At 46.4% G+C, this 26317-nt stretch overlaps 2 protein-coding genes across 5 annotated transcripts in view; one reads left to right on the plus strand and one right to left on the minus strand.

Annotated features, from left to right (window-relative positions):
• acot11b (acyl-CoA thioesterase 11b) overlaps window positions 1–1016 on the minus strand; it is an 18428-nt gene extending 17412 nt beyond the window's left edge. Inside the window, exon 1 of the mRNA XM_014149520.2 lies at window positions 545–1016. Within this exon, the coding sequence (XP_014004995.1) occupies window positions 545–647 (103 nt within the window). The 5' untranslated portion in view covers window positions 648–1016. The remainder of the gene's footprint in view (window positions 1–544) is intronic.
• LOC106574018 (single-stranded DNA-binding protein 3) lies at window positions 350–24456 on the plus strand. Of its 4 annotated transcripts, none has more exons than XM_014149524.2 (17): window positions 350–519; window positions 1450–1522; window positions 1681–1742; window positions 1989–2073; window positions 12339–12428; window positions 15226–15285; window positions 15987–16049; window positions 16196–16333; window positions 17786–17853; window positions 17943–17991; window positions 20218–20253; window positions 20413–20467; window positions 20646–20710; window positions 21481–21559; window positions 22076–22104; window positions 22459–22560; window positions 23050–24456. In XM_014149524.2, the coding sequence occupies exons 1-17, from the start codon at window positions 464–466 to the stop codon at window positions 23080–23082; spliced, it is 1143 nt and encodes a 380-aa protein (XP_014004999.1). In that variant the 5' UTR covers window positions 350–463; the 3' UTR covers window positions 23083–24456. The 4 variants fall into 4 exon arrangements, with proteins under 4 accessions (XP_014004999.1, XP_014005000.1, XP_014005001.1 ...); XM_014149525.2 differs by having other exon boundaries at window positions 23053–24456; XM_014149526.2 differs by lacking the exon at window positions 15226–15285.
• The last annotated feature ends 1861 nt before the right edge of the window (window positions 24457–26317 follow it).

Raw genomic sequence — 26317 nt, forward strand, 5'->3', positions numbered from 1 at the left:
ATACACAAAACATGTTTGTTTTTTTGGCTCATGTCCAATGGAAAAAGTATAATTTAGGCTCCAATAATCATTTACAATTGAATAAATTGTCGTCATAGAGGGCTGAAACTGGAGTGTTTGTCTAGATGATACCTCTCAATGTTGAATATAGTGTGCCTTTTAGTCTAACTTTGCATGATAATATACTTTGGGATATGTAAAGTAGATGTCCTACTGTAACAACCACCTCCAATTGGCAACAGCAAACCATGACATAACGTTAAGGCAGGGCTAAATGGAATTCCGGTACGCTCATTGGTGAAAAGAGTTGTCAGTCACTTTAGCCCCATCCCCTTCGCCTTGACCAGGCTCGGTTGAGAAGTGCAGTAAGGAGTGTGAGAGAGGGTCGCGGCAGACTGATGGTCTGACAGATGAAATAGCGAAAATAGAGAGAGATAAGGCGGGCGTTCACCCTCACAAAATCATGTTCCCTAAAGGCAAAGGGTCTGCTGTGCCGTCGGATGGACAAGCACGGGAAAAGTAAGTTTTCAAACATATTTCTTACCTAATGGATATAATACCCCCCTCGGCTTTGTGGTTTGTCGGACAGCGAATTTCCTCTTACCGAGGAGGATGGAATTGAATGAACCGCCTTGTCTGCTCGCCATTCGTTCCCGATTCTGACTTCGGCTTTATGCTTTTCCTTGGCCTCATTACTGCACTTAAATGGGTGCTTTTATTTTCAATTAAGCGTCTGTAAACTATATCTATATATATTTTTAATGGAAAAATGAATAGCTTAAACAAATACACCGTCCAATTTGCTTTACGTATTTTGTGTTACATTAATTGATTAAAATGTTGCTTACTCCAATGTTTTGGTTACTACTTTGTTTGAGTTCGCCGCTACGAGGGTCGTATCCAACACTCATTTATCGACATATAATTACGCGTTTTCTTCTTGGTTACAATGTTTCCGATTTGAAGTGTTTGGAAAGCCATCGTGTGAAAAGGCCCTTTGGAGTCGGTGGTCCATGCAAACCGTCTGACTTAAAATTCAGGGGTGTATTCATCCCGCACATTCCGTTGCAAAACGTTTCTTAAACGGAAACGAACGAAATGGGGCGGGACCTACAAAACATTTGTCCAATAGAAACTCTCGTTTTAGTTACAAAACGGAACTGCAACTGTTTGGACAAATTATTACACAACTGAACTGTCGATCATGTGCCTCAAAGTGCAAGGCATCGTAGTTGATTAGAGACCAAACATCAATCAGGCCCTCAAGAACTGGAGTTGCCCACCCCTACATTAAGCCTACTGAATGTACCTCCGTTTGTGTCTAGGCTAATATGTCTGCTTTATAATAGAGTCAAATGAGGCTAATTTAGACTAGACTCAAATATAGTTCTAAAACACTTGCTTTTTATGCCATAATATTATTATTCAAACTGTTGTTTTTGTTCACAGGTTAGCTTTATATGTCTATGAATATTTGTTACACATAGGAGCACAGAAGTCCGCACAGACCTTTTTATCAGAGGTGAGTATCTTATTACTAACTGGATATCGGTCCTATCCATGTGACCATAATTCAATAACAAACTAATTCCCATTTTTAATAAATAAGTGTCATTGTTTTTTTGGTTAAAGTAGGCCCTATTGTTCATTCAAAATGTTTTTTATTCTCCCCTTTTCCAGATCCGATGGGAAAAGAACATCACACTTGGGGAACCCCCTGGGTTCCTACACTCTTGGTGGTGGTAAGTGTTCCGTATGTCAATCAGCGGAGGCTGCTGAGGGGAGGACGGCTCATAATGATGGCTTGAATGGAGTCAATGGAAAGGCATCAAATATGGTTTCCATGTGGTTGATGCCATTCCATTATACTCCATTCCAGCCATTATTATGAGCCGTCCTCCCCTCAGCAGCCTCCGCTGATGTCAATACACCATATTGTATCATGTACATTATTCCGTTGCTTCACAACCTGTGTGTCTTGTCCACAGTGTATTTTGGGATCTGTATTGTGCTGCACCAGAGAGAAGAGAGACCTGTGACCACTCCAGTGAAGCGAAGGCCTTCCATGATTACGTGAGTTCTGCTCCTCCTCATAAGACTTGCTGCTGCACATGTTGCCGGGGTTCTGCTGAAGAGCCTCGGCCCGTATTCATAAAGCGTCTGAGTGCTGATGGAGGATCAGGTCTCCCCGTCCATATAATCGTATTCATTATGATCTTAAAGGGAAATCTGATCCTAAATCAGCACTCCTACTCTGATAGACTTTATGAATACAGGCCCTGGTTTCCTTTGAGCCTACATTAGTGTAGAATGAGAGCGCACCCAGACGAGCGTAATTAAAAAACAATCAGGAGTTGGAAAGCAAACTTATGCAACGAGTACTTTCCTCTGCTGTGAGATCTAGACCTACTATATAGACCCATCATCCTCTGCTGTGAGATCTAGACCTACTATATAGACCCATCATCCTCTGCTGTGAGATCTAGACCTACTATATAGACCCATCATCCTCTGCTGTGAGATCTAGACCTACTATATAGACCCATCATCCTTGTTACCCCTTGTACGGTCTCGATGCCTTGGGTAGTGGCGATAGAGAGACATTTCTCTGCCTCTTTGTTTCTTGGGCCGTACCTTCTAATCTTAATTTAATTGGCCTCCAGTTGTACTCTCCTGCATATATAGTTGGTGTGCTGCTGCTGCACTCCTCTCTGGGTAGTGTATGGAGTATGTCATAGCAGTAGGACAGGTTTCAGAGCCTTGTGTGTGTAGCTATTTATCAGGCTTTGTGTACTTCAGGTCTGTGTGATGTATCAGGTCTGTGTAGGTTATAGTTTTCCAGGGTGTCTCGGCAGCGTCCTATAGCTGTCCATCCAGCTGACATCTTGCCCTGTCATTGGCCCTGATGATGACCCACCGACAGTATGGAGCTTAAAGGCTTCTGGGAAAATGGTGCTGATGTCAGCATGTCCTGAGTCAGACATGTCTGATCTGATGTGGACTCCCCCCTCCCTGTTTCTCCACCGTGCTGCAGCTCTCTCCCCGCCTCTCTCATCTCATCCCCCAGAGGAAAAATTCGGACCTGGGTGTTGTTCATTAGGGCTCCAAACGGAAGAAAAAAAAGACTGAAACAGGGACGTATTACATGGACCCGTCCAATAAGAAAGGCTCATTTTTATTTTCGGTTGCAAAGTGTTTTCTATGGCATTCTCCAATGAACATTACCCTGCTCTGTTGTGGCCAGTCGCTGTTGAGCAATGTTCGTAAGCAGAGTTTTAACAAAATTAGTTCAGATTCTCAATTATCTCGAATGGTAGTGGCCAAAAGTTAAAATATGATTATTTTTTTTTTACTGAAGATGAAACGGTCTCCATCTTGTGCTAGAATGTTTTTATCCTGAACTTACAGGATGGTTGTAGCCGACTCCATTGGAACTCAAACTCAGAGCTTGTAGTTTTTAGGATTTTTCCAAAACGCTTGTGGCCTGTCTCTAAACTTGGCTCTTGCATATCGACCATTTGCATATTGTGTCTTTTGCATGTTCAGAACACTATGCACTTGGGAAATGGCTTTAGTCTCCCATCATCACTCCTATCTCATACTACTGCTGGCCAGGCTTCTCCAGGACAGGCTGTCAAACTAGGGATCATCCAAGAAGTCTTCCTCTTTCTATTTCCTTCCCTTTTCACTAGGAACCAAAACTGCCCAACAGGAAGGGAATCGGCAAGTTGTCCAATGAGAAATGCTTGTTTTCATTGCAAAACCTATTCTGTTGCAAAAACATTAAGATATGATTTGCTATGGTGTGCACTAATGAGTACACCCTTCACTGACCTAAGAAGACAAGATAGGAGCCAGTATCATAGCAGAAGCTCACTGAGGGATGTGCTTCACCTGTACAGTGCTGCAGGCCACTAAGACCAGCCCAGACAAAGGAAAAGATACAAGTAGGAGAGGAGGCCACTGTAGACTTCAGATCCACCCATTGTGGGGTTGACATCACAGGAAGGGGTTAAAGCGGGGATGTTGGGCCTTGTTCTTGCCAGAGAGGGTTGTCAAGGCAACAACAGCCCTCCTGATCTGGCAGGTGACCTGGGAGCCAGTAGGAGGAGGGGGCACACAGCGGAGCCGCATCTGCCATTTCTTTCATTGGACCTAGTCTTTGTTATGCTAGCTAGCTAACAACCATACATCTTTAGCGTTAGGCTAGTGCTAGCCTACAGAAATGGACAGCTTGTTGACACAGAGACATGCTGTGATTGTGAAGAAGAGCAGTAGGGTGCACACATGAATAGGCTTGTTTGGCTTTTGAATACATTTGTTGACATGTCAATGAAACTAGTCAACTGTGTTATGTCTGTGGCGGTATCGAGAGATGGGATCCCAGTGTATCGATGTTGGTTCTTCCTGTGTTCACCTTAGGCTAGTACATGGACAGTGGGAATAGTGCTCTGTCTTTGTTTGCGTGGGCCCAGACTTCCTCCTCTCTCTCATTTTCCTTCTCTTTCTCTCTCCTCCTCCCTCTCTCACAATCTCTACTTTTCTCCACCCCCATCTCTGTTCTCTCTCCCCCTCTCGATCCCTCCCTTCTCCACCCCCTGTCTCTTCTATATCTTTCCCTCGCTCTCTCTCTCTCTCCCCCCTTTCAATTCAAAGGGCTTTATTGGCATGGGAAACATGTTTACATTTCCAAAGCAAGTGAAATAGACATTAAACATAAGGGAAATAATCTGAAATTAACTGTAAACATTACTCACAAGTTTTTAAATAATATAGACATTTCAAATGTTATATTATTGGCTATATACAGTGTTGTAACAAAGTGCAAATAGTTGAAGTACAAAAAGGAAAACAAATAAACGGATAAATATAGGTGGTATTTACAATGGTGTTTGTGCTCCACTGGTTGCCCTTTTCATGTGGCAACAGGTCACACATCTTGCTGTTGTGGTGGCACAATGTGGTATTTCACCTAATAGAGATGGTAGTTTATCTAGATTGGATTTTTTTTCAAATTTGTTGTGTGTAATCTGAGGGAAATATGTCTCTCTAATATGGTCATACATTTGACAGGAGGTTAGGAAGTGCAGCTCGGGTTCCACTTCATTTTGTGTGCACATTGGCAGACCTGTCTCTCAAGAGAAGACAGGCTATTGCAGCCTCTCTCAATATGCAAGGCCATGCTCACGGAGTCTGTACATAGTCAAAGCTTTCTTTAAGTTTGGGTCAGTCACAGTGGTCAGGTATTCTTTCACTGTGCACTCTCTGTTTAGGGCCAAATAACATTCTAGTTTGCTCAGTTTTTTTTGTTAATTCTTTCCAATGTGTCAAGTAATTATCTTTTTGTTTTCTCATAATTTGGTTGGGTCTAATTTTGTTTTTGTGTGCTCAAGGGCAACAGTGTCTAGGTGGAATTTGTATTTGTGGTCCTGGCTGGGGGGTGGCTGGCTGGGCTATAGATGAGGGGAGGTGGCTGGCTGGCTGGGCTATAGATGAGGGGAGGTGGCTGGCTGGCTGGGCTATAGATGAGGGGAGGTGGCTGGCTGGCTGGGCTATAGATGAGGGGAGGTGGCTGGCTGGCCGGGCTATAGATGAGGGGAGGTGGCTGGCTGGCTGGGCTATAGATGAGGGGAGGTGGCTGGCTGGCCGGGCTATAGATGAGGGGAGGTGGCTGGCTGGCTGGCTGGCTGGCTGGCTGGCTGGCAGGCTGGCTGGCTGGATGGCTGGGCTATAGATGAGGGGAGGTGGCTGGCTGGCTGGCCGGGCTATAGATGAGGGGAGGGGGCTGGCTGGCTGGCTGGGCTATAGATGAGGGGAGTTGGCTGGCTGGTTGGGCTAAAGATGAGGGGAGGTGGCTGGCTGGCTGACTGGCTGGCTGGCTGGGCTATAGATGAGGAGAGGTGGCTGGCTGGCTGGCTGGCCGGGCTATAGATGAGGGGAGATGGCTGGCTGGCTGGGCTATAGATGAGGGGAGGTGGCTGGCTGGCTGGCTGGGCTATAGATGAGGGGAGGTGGCTGGCTGGCTGGCTGGTTGGGCTATAGATGAGAGGAGGTGGCTGGCTGGCTGGGCTATAGATGAGGGGAGGAGGCTGGCTGGGCTATAGATGAGGGGAGGAGGCTGGCTGGGCTATAGATGAGGGGAGGAGGCTGGCTGGGCTATAGATGAGGGGAGGTGGCTGGCTGGCTGGGCTATAGATGAGGGGAGGTGGCTGGCTGGCTGGGCTATAGATGAGGGAGGTGGCTGGCTGGCTGGGCTATAGATGAGGGGAGGTGGCTGGCTGGCTGGGCTATAGATGAGGGGAGGTGGCTGGCTGGCTGGGCTATAGATGAGGGGAGGTGGCTGGCTGGCTGGGCTATAGATGAGGGGAGGTGGCTGGCTGGCTGGGCTATAGATGAGGGGAGGTGGCTGGCTGGCTGGGCTATAGATGAGGGGAGGTGGCTGGCTGGCCGGTTGGGCTATAGATGAGGGGAGGTGGCTGGCTGGCTGGGCTATAGAAGAGGGGAGGTGGCTGGCTGGGCTATAGATGAGGGGAGGTGGCTGGCTGGTTGGGCTATAGATGAGGGGAGATGGCTGGCTGGCTGGCTGGGCTATAGATGAGGGGAGGTGGCTGGCTGGTCTATAGATGAGGGGAGGTGGCTGGCTGGCTGGGCTATAGATGAGGGGAGGTGGCTGGCTGGCTGGGCTATAGATGAGGGGAGGTGGCTGGCTGGCTGGCTGGTTGGGCTATAGATGAGGGGAGGTGGCTGGCTGGCTGGCTGGGCTATAGATGAGGGGAGGAGGCTGGCTGGGCTATAGATGAGGGGAGGTGGCTGGCTGGCTGGGCTATAGATGAGGGGAGGTGGCTGGCTGGCTGGGCTATAGATGAGGGGAGGTGGCTGGCTGGTTGGGCTATAGATGAGGGGAGGTGGCTGGCTGGCTGGGCTATAGATGAGGGGAGGTGGCTGGCTGGCTGGGCTATAGATGAGGGGAGGTGGCTGGCTGGCTGGGCTATAGATGAGGGGAGGTGGCTGGCTGGCTGGGCTATAGATGAGGGGAGGTGGCTGGCTGGCTTGTCTATTGATGAGGGGAGGTGGCTGGCTGGCTGGGCTATAGATGAGGGGAGGTGGCTGGCCGGGCTATAGATGAGGGGAGGTAGGTGGCTGGCTGGCTGGGCTATAGATGAGGGGAGGTGGCTGGCTGGCTGGCTGGGCTATAGATGAGGGGAGGTGGCTGGCTGGCTGGCTGGGCTATAGATGAGGGGAGGTGGCTGGCTGGCTGGCTGGGCTATAGATGAGGGGAGGTGGCTGGCTGGTTGGGCTATAGATGAGGGGAGGTGGCTGGCTGGTTGGGCTATAGATGAGGGGAGGTGGCTGGCTGGCTGGCTGGCTGGGCTATAGATGAGGGGAGGTGGCTGGCTGGGCTATAGATGAGGGGAGGTGGCTGGCTGGCTGGCTCGGCTATAGATGAGGGGAGGTGGCTGGCTGGCTGGCTCGGCTATAGATGAGGGGAGGTGGCTGGCTGGTTGGGCTATAGATGAGGGGAGGTGGCTGGCTGGCTGGCTGGGCTATAGATGAGGGGAGGTGGCTGGCTGGGCTATAGATGAGGGGAGGTGGCTGGCTGGCTGGCTGGGCTATAGATGAGGGGAGGTGGCTGGCTGGCTGGCTGGGCTATAGATGAGGGGAGGTGGCTGGCTGGCTGGCTGGGCTATAGATGAGGGGAGGTGGCTGGCTGGCTGGCTGGGCTATAGATGAGGGGAGGTGGCTGGCTGGCTGGCTGGGCTATAGATGAGGGGAGGTGGCTGGCTGGCTGGCTGGGCTATAGATGAGGGGAGGTGGCTGGCTGGCCGGGCTATAGATGAGGGGAGGTGGCTGGCTGGCTGGCTGGCTGGCTGGCTGGCTGGGCTATAGATGAGGGGAGGTGGCTGGCTGGGATGTAGATGGGGTGGGGGGCCTGTAGATGGGGGAGGTGGCTGGCTGGCTGGGCTGCTAGCAGGCAGGGAAGCAGCGCTGCATCACAGCTCGTAAAGCGCAGACCCTCCCTCCTTCCCTGGCATATTCACTGTGGGTCTGACAGATGGTCCCCCGGGAACTCCGTCGCCATGGTGTCAGCCGCTGATTGATGGCTGTCAAGGAGCTAAGGGACAGATTGGGAAAGGGGAAGGGGGAGAGGCCACTGTAGCATATGCCCAGTGACCAAGGGAGGGGCAGAGGGAATACGGAAAAGGGGAGAGGTAGGGGGCAAGGGGAGAGGTAGGGGGCAAGGGGAGAGGTAGGGGGCAAGGGGAGAGAGGGGGAGAGGTAGAGAGAGGTAGAGAGAGGTAGAGAGAGGTAGAGAGAGGTAGAGAGAGGTAGGTAGAGGTAGGTAGGTAGAGAGAGAGAGGTAGGTAGAGGTAGGTAGGTAGGTAGAGGTAGGTAGGTAGGTAGAGGTAGGTAGGTAGAGAGAGGTAGGTAGGTAGAGAGAGGTAGGTAGGTAGAGAGAGGTAGGTAGGTAGAGAGAGGTAGGTAGAGAGAGAGGTAGGTAGAGAGAGAGAGGTAGGTAGAGAGAGAGGTAGGTAGAGAGAGGTAGGTAGAGAGAGAGAGGTAGAGAGAGAGGTAGGTAGAGAGAGAGAGAGAGGTAGAGAGAGAATGGTTGAGTAGTAGAAGAGAGCCTGAGAGTTCTCTTCTCTGGGTCCTACTGCAAGGCTTTTCAGTTTCAAGTTTTATTGTCAGGTGCGCAGGTACAGTGAAATTCCTTTCTTGCAACAATGCAGTGATCAATATCAGCAGTAAAAATGTTATACAATAAAGTAGAACAAAAATGCACGCGAAATAGAAATAAGAAGAACACGACTAATTAAGCTATGTACAGGGTCAGTGCCAATGCCGTATTTCCAATGTGCAGGGATACTGGAGTGGTAGATGTGCAATGTGCAGGGATACTGGAGTGGTAGATGTGCAATGTGCAGGGATACTGGAGTGGTAGATGTGCAATGTGCAGGGATACTGGAGTGGTAGATGTGCAATGTGCAGGGATACTGGAGTGGTAGATGTGCAATGTGCAGGGATACTGGAGTGGTAGATGTGCAATGTGCAGGGATACTGGAGTGGTAGATGTGCAATGTGCAGGGATACTGGAGTGGTAGATGTGCAATGTGCAGGGATACTGGAGTGGTAGATGTGCAATGTGCAGGGATACTGGAGTGGTAGATGTGCAATGTGCAGGGATACTGGAGTGGTAGATGCGTATCGGGGTAAGGTTGTCTATTTACGTTCTGTCCTCTCTTCAATCTAACTCTTTGTTTTCTCTTTAATTCAGGGTTATATAAGTCTTGTACTTTTTATTTCGATTTAGGGCTGGGGATTGCCAGGGACCTCGCGATACATTTTTATCACAATACTTAAAGGCTGGTACAAATTTCACGAATCTATATGTATTGTGATTCGATGTTCCAAACATATTGCTCACCATATACGTCTGCTGCAGAAAGACGAGAGAGCCATGAGAATGAATTTATCAGTCATGGAAATAAAAGTGCTGAAAACAAATTGGCTCCCTAATTAAAAAGATGGAGAACAAACTATGAAGGAAGAATACTGGAGTTTTGGTGCAGGTACAGCCATCTAGCGCAAAAATATTATTGTGATATTGTATCTATATTGTCAAAATGATACAATATATCATCAAAAGTAATATCATCAAAAATAATTTCTCGATATGTAACTATCAATCCCCCCATCACTAGTGCCTTGGCATCAGGATATACTGTATGATAAACGAAGTAGCAGCAGCGTATATGATGATTGTATGTGAATGTGTGTAGACTCAGTGTGTGTCAGTGTGAGTGTATTTATAGTCAGTGCAAAAATTAAAGGGTGAATGAAGATAGTCTCTGTAGACATTTTGTTAGCTGTTTAGCAGTCATATTGCTTGGGGATAGAAGCTGTTCAGGAGCCTGTTGGTGTCACACTTGTTGCTCTGGTACCGCTTGCCATGCGGAAGCCGAGAGAACAGTCTATGGCTTGGGTGGCTGGAGTCTTTAACAATTTTCTGGGCCTTCCTTACACACCGCCTGATATAGAGGTCCTGGATGGCAGGGAGCTCAGCCCCAGTGATGTACTGGGCTGTCCAGATCACTCTCTGTAGCGCCGTGCAATCGAGGGAGGTGCAGTTGCCATACCAAGCGGTGATGCAGCCAGTCAAGGTGCTCTCAATGGTGCAGCTGTAGAACCTTTTGAGGATTTCTGGGCCCATGCCAAACCTTTTCAGCCTCCTGAGGGGGAAGAGACACTGTCGTGCCTTCTTCACTACTGTGTGTATGTGTGTGGACCATTTTAAGTACTTAGTGATTGGACACAGAGGAACTTCTCTCAACCCGCTCCACTACAGCCCCGTCGATGTGGATGGGGGCATTTGTCTGTTTTTGTACACAGAGCACAACAACAGCGGCTGGGGCCTAGCCTTTCCTAACCCCTCTTTAATGACTCTGTATGAAACAAGGACAGCTTGGCCTAACTCTTAAACACACACACTGACCCAGAGGCATGGGTCTAGTCTGTCATAAAGAAACCCTCCCCCCAGGGTCGCCGCCCGACCCCCACTCAGCTGCCCCCCTCCTCAGACCCCCAGGCAACAGAGTATGACATCTGCTCCCTCCTGTACTAAAGTATCTGGTAGTCCTGGCCCTCCTCTCCGGCAGCAGAACAGAGGTTCCATCCCAAATGGCACCCTGTTCTCTATATAGTAGTGCACTATATAGGGCAGTGGTCACCAACCCTTTCTGAATCACAATTCAAGCTGAGATCTATCTCTTAGATGAAAAACATGACTTATAAACCATAAGCCTAGAACATAACACAAGCTTACATGAAGATAAACACTGGTCTGTGATGGAAAAGGCCATTAAGGAGTAAAGTAGTACTGGTTTTATGTAGTATAGATCAGAGTTGGGGTCAATTCCATTTCAATTCAGTCAGTTCTAGAAGGAAATTCCAATTCCAATTCAAATGTTTTCTCATAAAGAGGCATTGAGGAGAATTGGAATTGCAGTTTACTTCCTGAATTGACTAAATTGAAATGGAATTGACCCCAGCCCTGGAATAGATATTGAGGAGAATTGGAATTGCAGTTTACTTCCTGAATTGACTAAATTGAAATGGAATTGACCCCAGCCCTGGAATAGATATTGAGGAGAATTGTTATGGAACGAATCTATGACTGTTAATGATTTAGAAGTTATCATTCTTAGAGAGGATTGTGGGTTGATCCCTCTATTCTATGACATCAATACTAGTCTCCTAAAGCTGTGTATAGCTCTGTAGGCTCAATGCAGGAGTGGTAGTATTGAAGGATCCTCCCTGAACATAACAATTGTTGTCTGTGTGTTCCAGTAACAGGCTGGCTCGGGCTCGGTGATGTCTGGTCCTGGCTGGCTCCCTCCGGCCTCACTTCTCTCCCTGCTGTGGTATTTCAGGGGCCCTGCAGGGCCCAGCCCAGATAGAAGTAGGAAGGGGTGCAGTGAGTCGATATACCAGGGACCATGAGTGTGTTGGCTATATCGACTCGTGATGTCTGAGTAGGTCTAGCGCTTTAGAGACTAGAGGGAGGTGTGTGTGTGTGTGTGTGTGTGTGTGTCTGTGTGTGTGTGTGTGGCTTTATTTTCTCAAGGTGTGTGTGTGTGTGCATGCCTTTTTGTTTTCAAGGTGTGTGTGTGTGGCTTTATTTTCTCAAGGTGTGTGTGTGTGCGTGCCTTTTTGTTTTCAAGGTGTGTGTGTGTGGCTTTATTTTCTCAAAGTGTGTGTGTGTGCGTGCCTTTTTGTTTTCAAGGTGTGAGTGCGCGTATGCATGCAGGGGTACTGTATACCCTTACTCCCCTACTTAGGACAGCTCTAAGGTCTCAACCTCTAAACTATAGCCATGGATACCAGATACTAATGTCAGTCTGTCCTGTAGGTATTAGCCTCTGGTCAAAGGCTCCTACTAAAGGAGAGAGAAAGAGTGTGACCAAAGCAAATGGTCCATTAGTGAATTATGGCCGTGGTCGAGACAGGAAATAGCCTAGCAGTGAGATCCTGCTGTGCCTGAGCACTTTGAAGTGAAGGAGTGAATCCCACAGATTCTTATCAAATCTACTGGGCCCCTGCTGGATCAGCACGTTTGGCGGTGCAATTAGATTCCCACTCTGTGAAACTTTTTTTTTGTGTATCTGTTGTTTAGCCATCCATCTATCTAATGGCTATGCTGTCTATGATTCCAGACATGTTGAATAACATATGTTGAAAGGTTTTATAACCCTACAAATGCATACAAAGCAAACCAGTTAGATCTGCAACCTGTATTTCCGATGAAACCCCTCTAACTGGAGTTTGTTTTATGCTTACAGAGTGCTGCTGCAGCCCCCAGTCCTGTGATGGGGGGGATTCCCCCTGGAGAGGGGATGCCCGGTGGACCCATGCCCCCTGGATTCTTCCAGGTCACTGATTCCTACCACTCACACACCCCTCAATCTACACTCTATGGCAGGGGTAGGCAACTAGATTCAGCTGCGGGATGATTTATTTTGGAGAGAATGTAACATAATTATAGTCATTTGTACATTGCAAATTGACTACAACTATAGAAATATAGATTTTATTTGAAAATAACAAGACATTTTTGAGGTACATTTTTAGAATATTTTTTGTTGTTGAATTCCTGGTGATTTTGTCATTTTTTTACCCAATAGAAACTATTATTTTCTTCCTAAACTTTAGTGATTTTAGCCCCCACGCCGCATGTTGCCGACCCCTGCTCTATGGCAGTGGTTCTCAATTCTTTCCTTTCCGAGGACCACCAGATCTCTTTATTAGCATTTTATGAGGGGAAATGTGTGGAGCACCTAAAGTACCCTCCCTGACCACAAGTGGTCCCAGGACCACAGGTTGGAGACCACCGCCTTAGTAGCTGAATCCTAATTTGAGATCCACAAGCAAGAAAACTGACTTCAATTTCTGCTGAACTCCATTGATGTCAATAAAGCATCGCTAAGTTACTGTATGTGTGATTCTCAAGTAAAGAGTTTAGCCTGCATGCATGAGCCATACTATTGTACAACTTTCCTCTCTCTCATCTGCTCGGCTGTCTCTCTGTACTACCACCCTGCTGATGTGCTTTCCACATCTGTACCTGTTGTGTGGTGTGTCAATGATGCTCTGCTGTGGTCTGTAGTCTAGTCTAGTCTCTGCTCTGCTGTGGTCTGTAGTCTCTGCTCTGCTGTGGTCTGTAGTCTCTGCTGTGGTCTGTAGTCTCTGCTCTGCTGTGGTCTGTAGTCTCTGCTGTGGTCTGTAGTCTAGTCTCTGCTCTGCTGTGGTCTGTAGTCTAGTCTCTGCTCTGCTGTGGTCTGTAGTCTCTGCTGTGGTCTGTAGTCTAGTCTCTGCTCTGCTGTGGTCTGTAGTCTCTGCTGTGGTCTGTAGTCTAGTCTCTGCTGTGGTCTGTAGTCTAGTCTCTGCTGTGGTCTGTAGTCTAGTCTCTGCTCTGCTGTGGTCTGTAGTCTGCTGTGGTCTGTAGTCGTCTCTGCTGTGGTCTGTAGTCTCTGCTGTGGTCTGTAGTCTAGTCTCTGCTCTGCTGTGGTCTGTAGTCTCTGCTGTGGTCTGTAGTCTAGTCTCTGCTCTGCTGTGGTCTGTAGTCTCTGCTCTGAGCCTGTGGTCTGTAGTCTAGTTTCTGCTCAGAGCCTATGGCTGCGTCCACATGGTACCCTATTCTCTACATAGCACACTGCTCTGGTCAAAAGTAGGGAATAGTGTGCCGTTTGGGAAGCAGCTTGTGTTTTTAGTAGACATCAGAAAATCATTTGTCTGTCTATCCACTCAGTGTACTGTAGTGAAGGGAGGTGCAGTTGGGCCTAAACCTTAATCGAGAAATCGAAAGGTGCTGTAACACCTGCCGTAAATCAATACCTTATGAGGATAAACTCTTGGCAGCATGAGGATAAACTCTTGGCAGCTTTCCCTCTAGTGAAAGTCAAACCATACACTTCTGTTTCTTCAAGTAGACTATGTAGGCATGTTGTCTATAGGATTAGTCCTAGATGTTTTTGTTTTGAAAACCAGAGAAGTAATTACAGTATATGTAGCCCAAATGTCAGTCATTTGAATATGTAAATGTTAATTAAGCCACCCTGTTACCAGAAGCATTGGCCCACAGTGACAGTGTTTGGGGGTAGCAATGTAAAGCTAATTGCATAGGGCTTAATTAATGCTGTGGTAATTGGCAGAGGGGGAAATTGGCAGTGATGACAAGCTGGAGGCTGGCTGCTATTCTGACTGACAGACATCACAGCACACACCCTCTCTCTGTCTCTCTCTGTCTCTCTGTCTCTCTGTCTCTCTCTCTCTCTCCTTGCTCTCTCTGTCTCTCTCTGTCTCTCTCTCTCTCTCCTTTCTCTCTGTCTCTCTCTCCTTTCTCTCTGTCTCTCTCTCCTTTCTCTCTGTCTCTCTCTCCTTGCTCTCTGTCTCTCTCTCCTTGCTCTCTGTCTCTCTCTCCTTGCTCTCTGTCTCTCTCTCCTTGCTCGCTCTCTCTCTCTCTCCTTGCTCGCTCTCTCTCTCTCTCCTTGCTCGCTCTCTCTCTCTCTCCTTGCTCGCTCTCTCTCTCTCTCCTTGCTCGCTCTCTCTCTCTCTCCTTGCTCTCTCTCTCTCTCCTTGCTCGCTCTCTCTCTCTCTCCTTGCTCGCTCTCTCTCTCTCTCTCCTTGCTCTCTCTCTCTCTCCTTGCTCTCTCTCTCTCTCCTTGCTCTCTCTCTCTCTCCTTGCTCTCTCTCTCTCTCCTTGCTCTCTCTCTCTCTCCTTGCTCTCTCTCTCTCTCCTTGCTCTCTGTCTCTCTCTGTCTCTGTGTCTCTCTCTCTCTCTCTCTGTCTCTCTCTCTCTGTCTCTCTCTCTCTCTCTGTCTCTCTCTGTCTCTCTCTCTCTGTCTCTCTGTCTCTGTCTCTCTCTCTCTCCTTGCGCTCTCTCTCTCTCTCCTTGCACTCTCGATCTCTCTCTCTCTCTCTCTCCTTCCTCTCCCTCTCCTTCCTCTCTCTCTCCTTCCTCTCTCTCTCTCTCTCTCTCTCTCTCTCTCTCTCTCTCTCTCTCTCTCTCTCTCTCTCTGTCTTCTACTGTGGAGTGAATTATCAACAGATATACCGGGCAGCTTTTTGCATTTGCACACCAGCTTCTCACTCTCTCCTCTGCTCAGCTCAGTAACCCTCCTTTCTCTGCTCTACCTCCCTCCCTCTGTGTCTGTCTCTGTGACGCCACAGGGTGCTCCTGGTCCCCAGGGCTCTCCTCTCCCTAACAGTATGATGGGACCACAAAGCCAGGTACTGCTGCTCTCCCCTCTGGATGTGTCCCAAATCACACCCTCATCTGTATATAGTGGACTACATTTGACCTGGGCCCTGGTGAAAGGTAGTGCACTATATTTAGAATATGGTGTGATTTTAAATTGGGACGCAGCCTCTGTCTCTCTGTTGGAGCTCTGTGTTTCTCTTTGTGCTTTCCTATTGGGAAGACTACTGTCGTTTCACTGCCATGGCTCCTCCGTGCTATTTCTGTCTGTACGCTCTATGCTTCCGCATCTGTCATTCGGCTTGACGCTTTTGGCAGCAGCTCAGAAACATCTTTAAAACATAGTGTCATATAGGAAACCATTACTGTAGCTGTTATATCAAATACATTTTTATTTGTCACATGCACCGAATACAACAGGTATAGACCTTACAGTGAAATGCTTAATTACAAGCCCTTAACCAACAATGCTTTAAGAAGTTAAGAAAAACGTGTTAAGTAAAAAATAGATAAGTAGAAAATAAAGTAACATAATTAAACAGCAGCAGTAAAATAACAGTAGCGAGGATATATACAGGGGGTACCGGTACAGAGTCGACATACACATGTTGTTATAGATATTACAAGTGAAGCAACTACCTCCCTTATGAATGGTTGTTTCTTCAGTATAATTGTGCTGATGTTATGTTGTGAGGGAACACAAGTGTAAATTAATTGTTGTTTGCGTTTGTAGTCTTTCATGAACCCACGATTCGCCGCAGGCCCACGAGGCCCTCCTATCAGGATGGGCAACCAGGTAAACAAACTACAGTACCCAGCATTTTCCACCAACATCACCATACAATACTGTCATCAGTCTACCCAGCACTAATACTGTCGTTTAACAAAGAGATTTACCTCCGTATGAGTTATCCCTCCCTCTTTCCCCTGTCTGTCTTGTAGCCTCCTGGCGGTGGCCCTGGCACCCATCTAATGCTCCAAAACATGGATCACACACGACCACAAGGCCATCCTAACTTGGGACCAATGCAGAGGATGAGTGGGCCTCGAGGCATGGGCCCTATGGGGCCAGGACCCCAGGTAGGTCCCTACTGTTCTGCTCCCATTATATCTAGTAATGTTACACACCCATCTGTAGGCAGCTGTTATATCAGACTGGTAATGTTACACACCCATCTGTAGGAAGCCGTTATATCAGACTGGTAATGTTACACACCCATCTGTAGGCAGCCGTTATATCAGACTGGTAATGTTACACACCCATCTGTAGGAAGCCGTTATATCAGACTGGTAATGTTACACACCCATCTGTAGGCAGCCGTTATATCAGACTGGTAATGTTACACACCCATCTGTAGGCAGCCGTTATATCAGACTGGTAATGTTACACACCCATCTGTAGGCAGCCGTTATATCAGACTGGTAATGTTACACACCCATCTGTAGGCAGCTGTTATATCAGACTGGTAATGTTACACACCCATCTGTAGGCAGCCGTTATATCAGACTGGTAATGTTACACACCCATCTGTAGGCAGCCGTTATATCAGACTGGTAATGTTACACACCCATCTGTAGGAAGCCGTTATATCAGACTGGTAATGTTACACACCCATCTGTAGGCAGCCGTTATATCAGACTGGTAATGTTACACACCCATCTGTAAACAGCCGTTATATCAGACTGGTAATGTTACACACCCATCTGTAAACAGCCGTTATATCAGACTGGTAATGTTACACACCCATCTGTAGGCAGCCGTTATATCAGACTGGTAATGTTACACACCCATCTGTAAACAGCCGTTATATCAGACTGGTAATGTTACACGCCCATCTGTAGGCAGCCGTTATATCAGACTGGTAATGTTACACACCCATCTGTAGGAAGCCGTTATATCAGACTGGTAATGTTACACACCCATCTGTAGGAAGCCGTTATATCAGACTGGTAATGTTACACACCCATCTGTAGGAAGCCGTTATATCAGACTGGTAATGTTACACACCCATCTGTAAACAGCCGTTATATCAGACTGGTAATGTTACACACCCATCTGTAGGCAGCTGTTATATCAGACTGGTAATGTTACACACCCATCTGTAAACAGCCGTTATATCAGACTGGTAATGTTACACACCCATCTGTAGGCAGCCGTTATATCAGACTGGTAATGTTACACACCCATCTGTAGGCAGCCGTTATATCAGACTGGTAATGTTACACACCCATCTGTAGGAAGCTGTTATATCAGACTGGTAATGTTACACACCCATCTGTAGGCAGCTGTTATATCAGACTGGTAATGTTACACACCCATCTGTAGGAAGCCGTTATATCAGACTGGTAAGGTTACACACCCATCTGTAGGCAGCCATTGTCTCTAAGCAGTTTACAAAATGCCTATAGTCTTTCACAGACTAGCCCCCTGATTATTGAAACTGCCTGTCACCATCACCCATCCAGTCTGTCTCGGTTCTTGGCCTTGGTTCTGTCTGGTTATGGTAGTCTGATTCTTAGTTGTCGTTGCAGAACTTTGGCGGTGGGATGCGGCCTCCACACAACGCCATGGGCCCTGGGATGCCAGGAGTCAACATGATGTGAGCCTTGTCTCTATTACTCTCTTGTCACATGATGCATCTCCAGTGTGTGTTGTTTTCTAACTGGGGTTTCTCTCATCACAATGCAGGGGCCCAGGTGCTGGACGACCATGGCCCAATCCGAACAACGGCAACTCAGTGAGTCCAATTTTCCCTCTAGACACAGAGTATACAATACATTAGGAACACCTTCCTAATATTGAGTTGCACCCCCTTTTGCCCTCAGAACATGCTCAATTTGTTGGTGCATGGACTCTACAAGGTGTTGAAAGCATTCCACGTTAAAAATCCTTCTTTAACCTGTCTCCTCCCCTTCATCTACAGTCGTGGCAAAAGTTTTGAGAATGACACAAATATTAATTTTCACAAAGTATGCTGCCTCAGTTTGTATGATGGCAATTTGCATATGCTCCAGAATGTTATGAAGAGTGATCAGATAAATTGCAATTATTTGCAAAGTCCCTATTTGCCATGCAAATGGACTGAATCCCCCCCAAAAAACATTTCCACTGCATTTCAGCCCTGCCACAAAAGGACCAGCTGACATCATTGTCAGTGATTCTCTCGTTAACACTGGTGTGAGTGTTGACGAGGACAAGGCTGGAGATCACTCTGTCATGCTGATTGAGTTTGAATAACTGACTGGAAGCTTCAAAAGGAGGGTGGTGCTTGGAATCATTGTTCTTCCTCTGTCAACCATGGTTACCTGCAAGGAAACAAGTACCGTCATCATTACTTTGCACAAAAAGGGCTTCGCAGGCAAGGATATTGCTGCCAGTAAGATTGCACCTAAATCAACCATTTATTGGATCCTCAAGAACTTCAAGGAGAGCGGTTCAATTGTTGTGAAGAAGGCTTCAGGGCGCCTAAGAAAGTCCAGCAAGCGCCAGGACCGTCTCCTAAAGTTGATTCAGCTGCGGGATCGGGGCACCACCAGTACAGAGTTTGCTCAGGAATGGCAGCAGGCAGGTGTGAGTGCATTTGCAATCACAGTGAGGCAAAGACTTTTGGAGGATGGCCTGGTGTCAAGAAGGGCAGCAAAGAAGCCAGTTCTCTCCAGGAAAAACATCAGGGACAGACTGATATTCTGCAAAAGGTACAGGGATTGGACTGCTGAGGACTGGGGTAAAGTCATTTTCTCTGATGAATCCCCTTTCCGATTGTTTGGGGCATCCGGAAAAAAGCTTGTCTGGAGAAGACAAGATGAGCACTACCATCAGTCCTGTGTCACGCCAACAGTAAAGCATCCTGAGACCATTCATGTGTGGGGTTACATCTCAGCCAAGGGAGTGGGCTCACTCACAATTTTGCCTAAGAACACAGCCATGAATAAAGAATGGTACCAACACATCCTCCGAGAGCAACTTCTCCCAACCATCCAGGAACAGTTTGGTGACGAACAATGCCTTTTCCAGCATGATGGAGCACCTTGCCATCAGGCAAAAGTGATAACTAAGTGGCTTGGGGAACAAAACATCGATATTTTGGGTCCATGGCCAGGAAACTCCCCAGACCTTAATCCCATTGAGAACTTGTGGTCAATCCTCAAGAGGCGGGTGGACAAACAAAAACCCACAAATTATGACAAACTCCAAGCATTGATTATGCAAGAATGGGCTGCCATCAGTCAGGATGTGGCCCAGAAGTTAATTGACAGCATGCCAGGGTGGATTGCAGAGGTCTTGAAAAAGAAGGGTCAACACTGCAAATATTGACTCTTTGCATCAACTTCATGTAATTGTCAATAAAAGCCTTTTGACACTTATGAAATGCTTGTAATTATACTTCAGTATTCCATAGTAACATCTGACAAAAATATCTAAAGACACTGATGCAGCAAACTGTGGAAATTAATATTTGTGTCATTCTCATAACTTTTGGCCACGACTGTACACTGATTGGAAGTGGATTTAACAAGTGACAGCAATAAGAGATCATAGGTTTTATATATATATATATATATATATATATATATATATATACACAGACTGCTGCAATATATATATATTATACACACCATGACGTTGTCTGTTTAGATTGCAGCAGTCTGTGTCTGTCCTCTCTCAGTAAGAGCTCTGGAGATCTAATGCATTACCAAGTTCCCCAGTCCTGGATGTAATTGTAGTATTATATATCCCAGGCTACATTCTAAATGGCACCCTATTCCCTTTATAGCGCCTTACACAACCCGTAAGGCCCCTGTTAAAAGAAGTGCACTATATAGGGAATAGGATGCGGGACACCCCCAGCTTCCATGTAAGCTAGATACTGATAAGGCTGCGATGCTAAAAGGATGAATTATGCCGTTTTGAGAGGTGAACACCGATTAGATTCCCTGTTCCTGTAATGTTGTGGTTGTTTCAGATGCCGTACTCATCACCTTCTCCTGGAGCGTATGGGGTAAGTACTCTCTGACGATCTCTCACACACACACTTCAGTCATATACCAGTATATTATTGTTTTCGTGTTTGTAGAATTTGACCTGGTACAGATACATTGCTGGTGTTGTGATTCACTGTTTAATTATAAATGGTTTGTGTTCTTCTGCCACTCTAAAGGGGGGTTCTGGTGGAGGGGGACCCACTGGAACACCCGTTATGCCCAGCCCGGCTGGTAGGTACTCCATAGTCCACCTTGGGGAATAGGAATTCATGTAAAAATGTTTTAACGAATAACCGTCATCTTCAGTGACTGTGTTTGCCATCTTGGCTGTTCTCGTTGCCCGAAGTACACGTGTCTATTGATTATCATAATAATAATCGAGATTGATTGCTTATCAACCACTTTTCAGACTCTAACAACTCTGGGGACAACCTCTACACTATGATCAACACTGGACCTAGCAACCGATCAAATGTGAGTCTCCTTCTCATACCAGCCCTCTCCTCAAATCTTTTGTAGTAGTCACGTTGTTTCATGTTTCTTCATCGCCAGATAATGTTTCTTATAATCGTATTTTAAAAGTTAACTAGTCCTCCATAATGAAACTGTTCCTCATCCCAAATGGCACCCTATTCCCTATATAGTGCACTATGGGCCCCGGACAAAATAACTGTTATATAGGGTGCCTTTTGGGACATACCCTGTTTCTACCTGGCCTACTCTGTTGGGACATACCCTGTTTCTACCTGGCCTAGTCTGTTGGGACATACCCTGTTTCTACCTGGCCTAGTCTGTTGGGACATACCCTGTTTCTACCTGGCCTAGTCTGTTGGGACATACCCTGTTGCTACCTGACCTAGTCTGTTGGGACACACCCTGTTGCTACCTGGCCTACTCTGTTGGGACATACCCTGTTGCTACCTGGCCTACTCTGTTGGGACATACCCTGTTGCTACCTGGCCTACTCTGTTGGGACATACCTTGTTTCTATCTGACCTACTCTGTTGGGACATACCCTGTTTCTACCTGGCCTACTCTGTTGGGACATACCCTGTTTTTTACCTGGCCTACTCTGTTGTGACATACCCTGTTTCTACCTGGCCTACTCTGTTGGGACATACCCTGTTTTTTACCTGGCCTACTCTGTTGTGACATACCCTGTTTCTACCTGACCTACTCTGTTGTGATAGTGGTGACTGTCCAGTTGACATGTGTAGTAAGGCAGTGCTTGTCTCCCGCTACAGTTTCCTATGGGCCCTGGCTCTGACGGACCCCTGGGGGCCATGGCAGGCATGGAACCACACCACATGAATGGATCGCTAGGTAAAGCACTGCGCTCTACTCTGCCAGTGGTTACCATGCAACATAGAGTCCTCTAGATCCTCAAGTGCCAATTGGGGTTGTGTTCACTTTAGAACAGTATTGACTAACCAGTGCATGACTAGTTGGGAGTAGTGGCTCACTCAGACAATCTGAACGTAGGATCCCTCAATGGTGGTGTCTCAAATGACACCCTAATCCCCATATAGTGCTCTACTTTTGACCAGGGCCCATAGGGTTCTGGTGAAAAGTAGTGCACTATATAGGGGATGGGGTGCCATTTGGGACGCTGAGTACAGTAGTAGCCCAACCTGTAATGTGACGCAAGGAGACATATTCTCAGAAATAGTGCTAGGCTTTAGCATAAATATATCTTTAGCATCAATATATCTTTAGCATAAATATGGCCAAAGATGCAGTGAATGGTCCGTCAAGGGGACCTGTTGCATTATTAGTTCAGTAAAGAATTGTAACCTTTTAATTTCAGTGTTCATGGACTATAAACATTTCTTTTTTTAGGCTCTGGTGATATGGATGGACTCAACAAGGTGAATACTATAACATGGCTATACATATAGATTACTAGCAATACATGACAAATCATTTGGACTAAATTGTGCAATACGTTTTTTATTGAACTTCTTTTTTAGTCTGGGCCCAGATCTGTTGTCTCCTCCTATAGCCTGGGCCCAGTTCTGTTGTCTCCTCCTATAGCCTGGGCCCAGACCTGTTGTCTCCTCCTATAGCCTGGGCCCAGATCTGTTGTCTCCTCCTATAGCCTGGGCCCAGACCTTTTTCTACTCTTGCCAACTCCAGCGCTGTCAATGTCAAGAGGGACAATGACGACACTTAGACTACTTGTTGTTGGCTATTTACTTAGTCTCTTTCCTGCCTCCTCGCAGAACTCTCCAAACCATCTAAGTGGCATTAGCAACCCTCCTGGAACCCCGAGGGACGGTGACGAGTTGGGTGGGAACTTCCTGCACTCCTTTCAGAGTGAGAATGTAAGTCCCCTTCTCACCATGCAATATAAAACGTTTTCATGTTTTTTAGTGTAGGAGAGGATCAAATGATAAGTGTTGAAGAAAACGTTTTTAAAATGATTGTTTCCTGTTGAACAAGATCAGGTAGTCACTCCGTGTTTCAGTCAGTTTTGTTCCAATTGGTGCCTAGTGAACACAACCCAGCTGAGGTCACTGTGTTGCCAGTAACTATAAGTAGTGCCTATATGGCAGTATTGACTCCACAGTAAAGCTACAGTCATGGCACTTTGACACTCAAGGGAAGCCACAGTGACAGCATCATTGACTACAGTGGCAGTGTAGTGCGGAGGCACTGGGCAGTTACCAAATAAGTTTTTTTTGGCTAGAGTGAGGAAGTGCATTTCCTGTCTACGGTTGCAGTATGTGTTCTATTGTTTGTTGTTGTTTTTGTGTCATTCCATTAGCGTAAGCTCTCCTGATTTTTAACTCTTTGTCGTCTGTGTCCTTCAGCAGTACTCCCCTACCATGACGATGAGTGTGTGACCTCCCCCTCAATCTGCCATCACTCAGAGGATCCGAGCTCATAACAGGACATGGCCAAAACGCATCAGCACAGAACCAGGGACAGGCGCCATTTTGGTTCCACGCAATTCCAGAATGCTGATATGCGAATTTTCAAAATGGCGACTTCTTGCGCCTCTTCGTTCTAAATGAAGGACAGTTCTTCATTCATCACCACCCCAAGTGTGACGAAACCAGCTACTGAAACTACTGCATACATGACAATTTTTTTGAATTATTTGCAGAAATTATTATCCCCCCCTCCCACACACACACACAAAGAAAATGGTCAAAGTTGACCTCTTATGATTTTATTATTGATTTGTGGTGCAAGATGTTCAGTCCAGGTTTCAACTTATAGCCACCTAAAACACTGATGTGCATTAAGCATTGTGAACTAGGAAAAACTCTCAATTTAATTTTTTTTCTTCATATTTCAGGTCCTGCATTTCAACCATGCAGTATGTGTCACAAAACGAGTCTGAAAACAGGCGTCTGAATCTGCCTTTAACTCTGTGACAACTCCTTTAAATGACTTTGTCCCGATGTACTATTTATCCATATTTTAAGGGGAAGTGATGTGATCAAACTGGGCCTTTTTAACAGTTTAAGTGCTCAGTGGGGTTTTTAAAAAGTGAAATTGGATCCCATTCAATGTGTCGTCAAAATCTCATCGATAGGGAATGTTATGTTTTTGTCGATGAGGAGAGCAATCTTATTCTGCAGTGGTTTTCTTCAGCTTTTTATTTAAACAGTCTCACTGCTGTTCTTGTTCTCTGTCAAGGGGGAAAGTAAACTTGGGCTAAACCGTGGGTTTGGAAACAGCAGAGGTGCATGAACGCTGAGATCTGTGTACAACATACTACCTAGCGCTGCTCCAGTCCACATGTGATGTGTGTTTAACCTCTTCCCTGCCTGTGCTTAACACTCTGTCCTTTTTCTCAACATCGTAGTAGCCGTGGTTTCCTACTGTTCCGTCTCGATGATGTGATGATGAAAGCGTTAAACCCATTGTAACCTGAGATGCATATTGGTAGTTGATCGTTTTTTTTCTCCTGGTATTTTTTGTTTGTTATTTTTTGCCTCCTTATTGCTGTTTTTTTTATTTTTATTTTTAAATATATTTTGATACCAATTTGACTATGTATATTGACCCAGTTATTTTGAAATTAGTCCAACGCTTCCTAAACCGTAAACTTAGCGGCGGTCTTGTAAATGTGATAAAAGGTTTATTTCATTTTCTGTGAATATTAAGCGTTATACACCTCTGTCCCAGGTTGCCTTTATTTACTGGTATTTTTTTTAATTTCAAATTGAGGATAGAATGCTTGTTAATATAATTTTACAATGACTTAACTTCTTGTCCGTTTTTTATTTGTTCCTATTTTTCCACTCTACAAAGCAAGCAGGGTCATTTGGATACTACCTAAGCAGGTCATTCTCTAGTTTTGAGAATCATTAGCCATCCAGACAATCTCTCACACTCCACACACACAGATCTCTCTCGCACTCGCTGAACTCGCAAATACTCTCATCTACTACCACCCCTGACTGTCACAAAGTGGGGAAGTGTTCAAAAGAAGAACCAGTAACACAACAAATATATAAACTAACATTTTGTATGCATATAAAATATATATTTTTTAATTCAAGTACACATCAAATATGACAAGGAAGGGAAGAGGAGTCTTGCATACAAACTGGACAGACAGGAAGTGTCTGGTGCTGATGACCTCTGGTCCAGGGGTTGCATCCCAAATGGGACCCTTATCCTTATTTAGTGCACTACTTTCGACAAGGACCCATGGGGCCCTATGTAGTTTGAGCACCCCTGATGTAGGGAATAGGGTGCCATCTGGAAAGCAGATCCTGTATGCCTTAGCTTTTTGTCTGACCACTTTAATCCATTGGATTAGGGCCTTTCATCTACCTTACAGCACACAACAAGCGGATTGGTGGTACAGAACATCTCTCTGCTCTGGTAAGTGTGGGGAAACACAGATGTATGTATTGAAATCCAAGACTAGCCAGTACCAGCGCTCCTCCATCTCCCTGCTGCCCCAGGGTCACAGTACACACCAGCCTGTAGCGGGCAGGACCCACCTTCCTCACCTCCTCGCTCAGCGCCTTGACCAGACCACCACTGCAGAGGGCACTATAGCCTATCGCTTCCAGCTGAGACGACAGGAAGTCCTGCATCATCTGATGGACCAGGCCGCAGGGGAACCACTCTGCCGGGCTGGGCCAAACCCACTGAGACCTCCAGAGGGGGACATGGTGGTGTCTCAATAGTGTGAAATAGGTTCATCTGTCTTGTCTGGTTCGTATACACAGGGATATGAAAACACAGGGTAGGTAAATGCAACAAGACAGTTGTCCACAAGGACTTTGCTTTTGCCTGTGCAGTTTCTTCTACATCAGTTTATATCGGTGAATGAAATGAGATGAGACCGACAATTAAAAAAAAAAAAAAAAAAAAAGAATGTAACATGCCCAGGGAGCGGGGTAATGGCGTAGCCTAAGCAACTAGACTAATGTTAAAGATATGGGCTGTTAAACCGTGATAACAGTTACTTTTGTTTATAAACCGGGTGGTTTGAGCCCTAAATGCTGATTGGCTGAAAGCCGTGGTATATCAGACCTTATACCACAGGTATGACCCCAAAAATATTTTGACTGTTCTAATTAAGTTGGTTACTAGTTTATAATAGCAATAAGGCACCTCTGGGGTTTGTGGTATATGGGCAATATAGCACGGCTAAGGGCTGTATCCAGGCACTTTGCATCATGCATAAGAACAGCCGTGGTATAATGGCCATATACCCCTCCCCCCCCCAGGCCTTATTGCTCAGGTAAAGCTATAGTGCATTAGGAAGGTTTTTACACATTTTGTTACGTTACAGCCTTATTCCAATTATTTTTTAAATGTCCCTCATCAATCTACACATAATACCCCATAATGACAAAGCAAAAACTGTTTTTTAGAAATGTTCAGGTCTCTCCAGAGATGTTCGATCGGGTTCAAGTCCGGGCTCTGGCTGAGCCACTCAAGGACATTTAGAGACTTGTCCCGAAGTCACTCCTGCCTTGTCTTGGATGTGTGCTTAGGGTTGTTGTCCTGTTGGAAGGTGAACATTTGCCCCAGTCTGAGGTCCTGAGCGCTCTGGAGCAGGTTTTCATCAAGGATCTCTCTACTTGCACCACTCATTTCTCAATC

This window comes from Salmo salar, chromosome ssa16 (genome assembly GCF_905237065.1).
Source record: "Salmo salar chromosome ssa16, Ssal_v3.1, whole genome shotgun sequence".
Lineage (NCBI taxonomy): Eukaryota > Metazoa > Chordata > Actinopteri > Salmoniformes > Salmonidae > Salmo > Salmo salar.